Genomic DNA, 8,390 nt, shown 5'->3' with positions numbered 1-8,390 from the left:
GGTCCGGCCCGCCCCATCTCCGCATTATGGAGCGAAAATGAAACGATACATAGAGAGAGAGAGAGAAGAGCGCATGCAAAACAATCTGAATACATGCGCGTAAGAATTCATCAAAAATAAATTTGCAGTTTACATGAACTCCGAATACGGATGATCTTTTAATCATTTGCAAGTTGGGGAATGCTCATTAATTAATGATCCATTTCAATGAAGTTTAAGCAAAAGTAAGTCATTGAACAGGCTTCAGCAATCTGTCATGGGATATTCCTGTGCTCATTCGACACTTATCATTGAATTGAGATTGAGTCTGGAAATACAATACGAAGCTATTCTCCCATTCCCCAACTCCATAAATGTGTAAGCAAATTCTGGTAAGTACATTTCTGATGCTGCTCCCAAATCAATCCAATCTGAATCAAACAGAACTCCTCGCAGTCTCAAATACTGTGATGAAATACTGTTGAAAATGTCTGGCTGGCCAAAGCGAGTGCCAACATTCAAGTGCGCCGTATTCGGCCACGAGGGATGCGGGAAGACCGCCTTTATCCAGCGCCACTTGACGGGCGCGTTCGAGCAGGAGTATCTGCCCACGCACGGGATCGTGGTGATCAAGCTGCTGTTCAACACCAGCCGCGGGCCCATCTGCTTCGAGATGTGGGAGAGGGGCGGGGCGGAGTACAACCCGCTTCCGAATTCATTCTTCAAGAAGATCAAGTGCGCCATCCTGATGTTCGACGTGGGCATAAATGAGCCGTTCGCTAACTTCGACACACACTACTCTCTGTTAAACATGGTTCCTGCGCACGTCCTGAGAACCATCTGTGTCAACAAGACCGACATCAAGCCGTCCAAGAAGAACCGACTGCGACTGACCATTTTCCGCTCCACAAAGATTTCCGTTAAAACCAATCTGAACATAGAGAAGCCCTTTGAGTACTTCGCGCGCAGACTGTTCAAGGACCGATCGCTGGAGCTCATCCCCAGGCCAGAAATGTTGCCGGCTCAAGTGCGGCTCCGTGGCCAGGACATGCTACGCCAACGGGAGTCGGGGGCCTGGGCAGAGCAATCAGAAACAGATGAAGACCATTAAGATCTTACACAGACCCACCAGACACCAGACGCAGCACCGAGGGCAGACCACAGACAAGCAGACAACAGCAGCACACTCTCAAGGGTAAGGGTAAGGGGACGGGTAGGTTCTCGCTTCTTATTCGCTATGATTAATCCCCTAATTAATCTGTGAAATGTCACTCTTTTCAGCGGGACACAGCGCGTCCAGCAGAGCCAGAGGAGAGAGGCTTTCGTTTATGTTTTGTTTTTTTTGGCAATAATTCAATAGAATTTTATTTTATGTCCAACAATGAAAGCAATTTAATTGTTTGTAATTATGTGTTGGCGCATTCTGTTGGGGGGTCGTCATTCAGTAACATTTAGAACAAGTTTGAAATGCATCTTCTACATTTTTGCTGATGATAAATTTGAACTAAAATTGATATCGATATGGTGAAATATATATCGCATTGGGATATCGAAGTGTTCATACGAGAACCTATCGTTATGGCACATTCCTAGCCGGCAATGCAGATTATGGGCGAAAGAGGGAGACAGCCATAGAACAGCTCATGTTCTGTTTTGTTATTTCATAATATTCCCGAGCAAGAGAAGAGTGGCGGAGGATCTACCTGGCACAATATGCAAAGCAATCAGAGCACGCGACTGCTGTCCCTGGCCAGGCACCTGCTGAGGCGGACAGCGGCACAAGCGTCGCAGCAAACGGCAGGAGTAACAGGAGCGGCAGCAACAGGGCCAGGCGCATCGGGCACTTCCGCCTCTGGGACGGAGCAGACCACGCACTTTGGCTTCCAGACGGTAAAGGAGAGCGAAAAGGAACAGAAAGGTATGCCAACGTACACAGCATGAACGCATGCCGCGTAAATGGCGGTGTAAACATTCCCCGAAATGCTTTCAGTCCACGAGGTGTTCGAGCAGGTGGCCAACTCTTACGACTTGATGAACGACGCCATGTCCATGGGCATACATCGCGTGTGGAAGGACATGTTTGTGGAGCGACTGGGGCCGACGCATGGCATGCGATTGCTGGACATGGCCGGCGGCACTGGCGACATCACATTTCGCTATCTGAAGTATCTGGCCAATCAGGCGAATCCCCAGCAGCGCCCCAGCCATGTGACCGTCTCGGACATCAACCAGCACATGCTCGATGTGGGCAGGGAGCGGGCCCGTCGCCTCGGCCTCACCGAGGAGCGCTTGCCCAACTCAACGATCGCCTGGCAGTGCGCCGATGCCGAGTGCCTGCCCTTTGAGGACGCTTGCTTCAATGCCTACACGATTGCCTTTGGCATACGGAACTGCACGCATGTGGATAAGGTAGGTGCGTCTCCCCAGCTCACTGCTCACTCATGACTTGTCCCGTTCCCACACAGGTTCTGAGCGAGGCCTATCGGGTGCTGCAGCCGGGCGGACGGTTCATGTGCCTGGAGTTCAGCCATCTGACGAACGAGTCGATGCAGTGGCTGTACGACCAGTACTCGTTCCAGGTGATACCGCCCATGGGCCAGCTGCTGGCCGGACAGTGGCAGGCCTACCAGTATCTGGTGGAGAGCATTCGTCGCTTCCCCAAGCAGGAGCACTTCAAGCAGATGATCGAGCAGGCCGGCTTCGATCTGGTCTCCTACGAGAACCTAACCTTTGGCATCGTCAGCATACACTCTGGCTTCAAGCTGTGATTACGTATGGCTTGTATGGCTGGCTGGATAGATGGATGGATGGATGGGAATAAGGAGTAGTTTTAGAAAACCCTTTGCTGGCATTTGGCTGGCTGTTTCCATGCCGAGCACGTAACCCCCGCGACGCCATAAAGCATCGCATTGAACGGCTTGGATTTTTATTTTTCTACCGTGGCTGCCCCGTGTGCGCTCACATTAAAGTTTTTATGTGGCTCTTTGTCAAATGTTACATGACTGATGAGATTTACTTGCGCACTGCATGGCAAGGCCTGGGAAAGACCTTGGACCCAGATACGAGTGCGAGATGTTCCCCCATAGATAAAACCCCCCTACCCCAAAAAATCATTCAGATTTCAGCAATTAAAATTCCAAGCTCAATTTTTGCTCAATTTCCAAAAGCGACAGAAACAAACAAAAAAAAAAGTGAAAATCCATGCAGGCTGCGGGGCTAATTGGAATTTAATTTAAAAATTGATTTGCTTGGGACGCGCGATATATCTGTCTGCATATAGCGAACCGAACCGAGCTCTGGGGCACCAGTGGCCATCAAATTTAGTGCAGGTGAAATGAGGAATTTCATTCACGAAACAGACACAGAAACTGAAACTGAAACACAATTGAAATGCCATCGAACGAAATGCTAATCTAATTGACAATTGTTTGCCGTGTGCTCAGCGTTTTGGTTTTATTTTGATGGCAATTATGCTTTCACCTCAACAGCGGGTGCGAGTGCGAGTGGGAGTGCGAGTGGGAGTGGCTGTGGTGCTGTGGTGGTGCCACATTTACATCCATCTACTTTGCGATTCGTTTGTTAATTATGTAACCTGCCATAAAAGAGGCTCTGGAATGGCTTCGATGGCTTCATTTGATTTGTATCTTAATTGCAGGCCAAAACCTTCGATGGCCATTTTTGGGGGGGCGGCTACACCCGCTGCCCCCCGTCAACAACGGAAAGTGAAAAGTGCCATGGAACATGAAACATGCGGGGGGGAGGAGGCGGTGCGCGGAGCCCATTGAAAACAAAAGTCTTTTGCGTGCAGAGGCAGCGACGTGCAGCGCATGCGTAGGTGGCTTCCACCGTGGTGCAGAAGTGAGTGGCATAATCGTACTCTACTCCCACTCGCAGCAGGGTATACTCGAACACCAGTCACACAGTCACAGTCATTCCATTGGCTGTGCCATTTTGGGAACAGAAACAATCTACAGGACTCGTAGGATGTATCCCGATTTAGCTAGTAAAACATTTCTAGCCACATTCGTAGTAGTTCCATGGGAGATCTACGACGGTAATGTGAATATGTATATGAAGTAGTTTCTATGCATATCCAACGATTTTTTACACTTCTTACAAAGCCTTTGAAACTCCATCTCAACTCCGTTCGATGTGCTTAGGTGGGTGCAGGTCGTGGCATTCCTTGCATAATAGTTGTGGCGTGGCATCCAACTGTGAAGGATCTTTAACCGCTGCAAATATTTACACTCGGACTCTCCCTTAACTATTCACGACCAACCCAGTGATAGGGAGTGCGCCTATAAATACCCCCACGCATATTCCTTGTGGCTGGAACATAATATTTCTGAATTTTCATGGGATCTGCCCCGGAATTACCAGCGATAATCCATACACGATGCGAGCGATTTATTTACTTTATTCGCAGTGCACACTTACTCATATATCTTATAAATTCCATTGTAAATTGTAGAATTCTATATTGTATTATATACGAAAGAAATCCGAAATTTCCAGGTATTTCCCAGCCCTTTCTTTTTCAAGATAAATTTTGAATGGCTTCGCACCACTGTGCTCGGTCGGGTGCGGGGGGTACCAGCATAATGAGGTGTTTGGGTGGTGGTGGAGAATCATTTGATGGGCGGCAGGTGAAATGGCAGCGTAAGAGTCATAAACTGCCCAACCGCCGATGGCCTACCGATGAGCAGTCCCAGGGTCCGCTCCGGACCGGACCGGACCGGGCGGCTACTGCACTTGCCGACAATGTACAATGGATGGATCGGTGGCCAGTGGACTGGTGTATCGGTGTATCGATCGATCTGCTTTGTATGCACCGAGGGTGGCACTGGGGCACCGTGGCTCGCCGCCTCGCCGATATCCGCTTTATAAATACAACAAACACCAAGGAAGTTCGTTTCATTTTGTTGGCAGCCATCGAAGCGTTGACATAACCAGCAGTGCAGCTGCTGCCACCTGTCTTGTCGCACCACACGGATTATACACTATCACCACAGCACCACCTCGCACCACCACAGCACCACAACAACACCCCACGACACATCCAACTACCCAACCAACCACCACGAACCGAGATGAAGCTCTCTGCCAGCTCGAGGAGCATTCGCCTGCTGCTGGCCATCGCCCTGACCATTGCCGTGGGGGGAGTCGAGGCAGGTCGTCTACGCCTGCGCCACGCTAGCCGCCAGATTGCGCCCACCACAGCCACAGCCACATCCGCATCCACAGCGACAGCCACAGACTCCACTGCCGCCTCCAGCACAGCCGCCAGTGCAGTGGCCGCTGAGGAGACGCTGGTGGCGGTGCAGCCGGCGGAGGAGAGCAGTGCAGCCGAAGCGGGAGAGGGAGAGTCCGCCTTGGCCAGCGGCAAGCACAAGCGGGGCATCTTGCATGGCCACCACGGCCATGCCCTGCACGCCGCTGCCCCCTGGCCGGCACGCACCTATGCGGCCCACTATGGCTACAGCCTCCAGCTGCCCGGCGCCAGCAGCTTCCTGGCTGCCGGCCCCGCCCTCGCCCATGTGCCCATCGGTCCTCGTCATGGATACGTGAAGTTCGGAGCCGTCGCCCCCCAGCACGGGCTGCACATCAGGCCGTTCTCTCTGGCCGGAGCAGCCTCTGGCCCAGGGCTGGCAGCCGCCTTCCTGCCCGCCGCCGCCGCTGGATCCCTGACACCCGCACTGGCCACCGCACTGCCCACGGCCATCGGTGGCGGAGGGCTGCCCCTGGGAGTCGGCGCCGTGGCATCGCCCTCATACGTTCTGCGTCCAGGCAATGCCGTCGTCTCCTCCTACAGCGTCAACTATCCGCACCAGCATCTGCACAAGCCCCAGGTGGTGCTCTCGTCCGGCCCCAGGCCCGTGCACTTCCACGCCACAGCCGGAGGAGCAGCAGCAGCTGCAGTCCCAGTCCCACTCCCAGTCCCAGCCCACGGCCAGGTCCATGCCGTGCAGGTGAGTTCTGAATGAAAGATTTGAGCCTCCAACTGAATCCGTTGCTCTCTTTCAGCCCACCTATGTGCAGGCCCTGGCTCCAGCAGCTCCTGCAGTGGCTGTCCAGCCCGTCCAGCCCGTCCAGTCGTTCCAACCCATTCAACCCGTGCAGCACTACCAGCCCGTACAGCCCTTGCAGCCCTTGCAGCCCGTGCAGCACTTCCATGCCGTTCAGCCGGTGCAGCAGCCATCGGTGACCTTTGCTCTGCCCTCTGCGGTTCCCCAACCCCCGGCATTTGCAGGTGTTCCCACCTTCGCCTTCCAGCCCGCTCAGCCCGCTCAGCCAGCGGTGCCAGCGCAGCAGCCACAGCCCGCCCAGCCGCCAGCAGCAGCAGAGGAACCCGAGATCCCTCAGATCCCTGCCATTCCTCAGATCCCTGCCATTCCGCAGATCCCTGCCATTCCTCAGGTCCCTGCCATTCCGCAGTTCCCAGCGAGCCCCCAGTTTCCGGCCATTCCCCAGTTTCCGGGCTTCCCCCAGTTCGCCGGCTTCCCGCAGATGCCACAATTTCCACAGGCGCCCACGGCACCCGCTGCTCCCTTTCCACAGGCGCCGCCCAACAGCCAGTTCTTCCCCACGGCCGTGCAGCCGCCGCTGCCCCAGCAGCCGCCCACATTCATCCCGGCGGAGGCGCAGTTCCCGGGCGGAATAGTGCCGCTGCCGGGCTCGAGTCCAGTGCGTCCCGAAACGGGCACGGCCATAGCCTCGCCCCAGATACCCCCCCAGCAGGCGCCAGAGCAGCCGGAGCCCGAGCAGTCGCCACCACCACCGCTGCCCACGGTACGTCCCACACAGCAGCAGCCACAGCAGCCGCAGCAGCCACAGCAGCCATGGAAGCCGGTCTTCTATCAGCCGCCCACAGAGTCTGCGGCAGCCTCGCCCAACCGTCCGTCGATCACGCTGCTGCCACCCTACGGCAGCGCCCAGCCAGCAGAGGGTAAGCATCCCATTGGAAACAGAACAGAGACCTGTGCTTAAAGATCTTTCGTCTTTCGTCTTTTCAGGCTATCTGCCGCCCGTCGGCTCACAGCCATCGGCCTTCAGCTCCTCGAGCGGCGGCGTTGGCAGCGGCCAGGGAGGCATCTTCGATCAGCTGAGCGACGCGGAGCTGGAGCACATCTTTGCCCAGGCCAATCTGGCGCAGCAGCAGCACCACGCCCGCACCCACACCCACGCCCAGCCCCACTACTACTGAGCGGAGGTGCAGCAGCAGAAGAAGGAGCAGGGGGAGCAGGAGGAGCAGGAGCAGTGGAGTGCCTTTTCTTCTAGTGATTTTTCTAAACTAAACACTTTGCCTCTTTTTTTTTTTGTTTTTTTTTTGTGTTCGTTCATGTTCTCAAGTGGTTTCGTTATTCTAATTGTTAATTAAATTATGATTAATTAAGTTATTTATCAAAGATGCAAATTTGTGTGAAATGCTTCGCTTGTTCCAATACAAAGAGTCTTTTTGTTGTGGCATTTGATCCACTGGAACTGGAAATGGAACACTGACCGTACAGTACTTCAGCCAGCCCCTGCCAAAGCACTGACATTGGCCTGAGAGGAAATTCATTTGGGATTTAATCATAACTGAAGTCAGAAAGGCTTATCAGATGGCGCACTTGATACTCTTTATTCCCTGACTGTGCTAGAGCTGCAGCACTAGCCACAGAGAGAAATGCACAGAGAGACACAGGGACAGAGACGCGTCAGAGTTGCTCGCATAAATGCTTCCACTTTTCGCAATGCCAATGCTACTTGCCATTTAAATCCCTGATTAATCTGTAAATTGAATACTTCCCCTGTACACTCGTACGTGCATATTTTATGCATCAATCCTTGAACTTTGAGTTGCTGCTGCTGCTATTGTAGCCACAGGGAATAGCCATAGAAAACGTTCACCTTGATTAGCCACGAATTGTGGATTCCCCCATGTGCAGTCAATTATTTGGGCAACTTTTAATTATTTTCTCCGCTTCTTTTTTGAATCTTTGTAAACTTCTTTGGCTGTTGGATGGCTCTCTGCTCTTTCTCTGCTCTCGAGTGACGTTGCTCTTGCACTCATCAAATTTCGAATGCTGCGCTCACGTAACGGCTAACATTCCTGAGCTTTCGCGGCGAGAGAGCTTTTCACCTTGAACTTAAACACCGGCTGCGTATGGCTGGATGGATGATAGGGCGCGGCGCGGCGCGGGTGGGGGGTGTGGTTCGAGTGAGCTTTTCTCGATTCATTCATAGATTGGCCAGCAGGCCAGCCAGCAGCCGTTTGGTGAATGAGTGGGCTTGAGGTTCGGTTGAGTAGCAAGGGGGGTGGTGTTGGGCGCTGGTAACCACTAGCCAAATGCCGCATGCCACATGTTGCAAGCGTTCGGCTCGGCATTCGATTCGCCTTCAGTTGTTTGTTATCGTTGGCAGCGAACGCG

The 8,390-nt window shown here is 53.3% G+C and overlaps 3 protein-coding genes across 4 annotated transcripts; all 3 read left to right on the top strand.

The window, feature by feature from the left end:
* The first annotated feature begins 261 nt into the window (after positions 1-261).
* LOC111069346 (GTP-binding nuclear protein Ran-like) lies at positions 262-1,180 on the top strand. 2 transcript variants are annotated; one of them, XM_022359366.2, is made up of 2 exons: positions 262-371; positions 436-1,180. In XM_022359366.2, exon 2 carries the CDS (start codon positions 467-469, stop codon positions 1,088-1,090), a length of 624 nt encoding a protein of 207 aa, XP_022215058.1. In that variant the 5' UTR covers positions 262-371; positions 436-466; the 3' UTR covers positions 1,091-1,180. The 2 variants fall into 2 exon arrangements, with proteins under 2 accessions (XP_022215058.1, XP_022215059.1); XM_022359367.2 differs by having other exon boundaries at positions 276-371; positions 424-1,180.
* Positions 1,181-1,576: 396 nt separating this feature from the next.
* LOC111069319 (2-methoxy-6-polyprenyl-1,4-benzoquinol methylase, mitochondrial) lies at positions 1,577-2,976 on the top strand. Its single transcript, XM_022359327.2, has 3 exons — positions 1,577-1,897; positions 1,970-2,388; positions 2,445-2,976. The coding sequence occupies exons 1-3, from the start codon at positions 1,693-1,695 to the stop codon at positions 2,745-2,747; spliced, it is 927 nt and encodes a 308-aa protein (XP_022215019.2). The 5' UTR covers positions 1,577-1,692; the 3' UTR covers positions 2,748-2,976.
* A 1,787-nt stretch (positions 2,977-4,763) lies between these two features.
* LOC111069317 (extensin) lies at positions 4,764-7,528 on the top strand. Its single transcript, XM_041594475.1, has 5 exons — positions 4,764-5,948; positions 6,004-6,925; positions 6,993-7,144; positions 7,199-7,241; positions 7,488-7,528. Exons 1-5 carry the CDS (start codon positions 5,070-5,072, stop codon positions 7,526-7,528), a joined length of 2,037 nt encoding a protein of 678 aa, XP_041450409.1. The 5' UTR covers positions 4,764-5,069.
* The last annotated feature ends 862 nt before the right edge of the window (positions 7,529-8,390 follow it).

This window comes from Drosophila obscura, unplaced genomic scaffold (assembly GCF_018151105.1).
Source record: "Drosophila obscura isolate BZ-5 IFL unplaced genomic scaffold, ASM1815110v1 contig_29, whole genome shotgun sequence".
Classification (NCBI taxonomy): Eukaryota; Metazoa; Arthropoda; class Insecta; order Diptera; family Drosophilidae; genus Drosophila; species Drosophila obscura.
The sequence above is the reverse complement of the archived record's forward strand: the minus strand, read 5'-3'. Positions and strand labels throughout refer to the sequence as shown.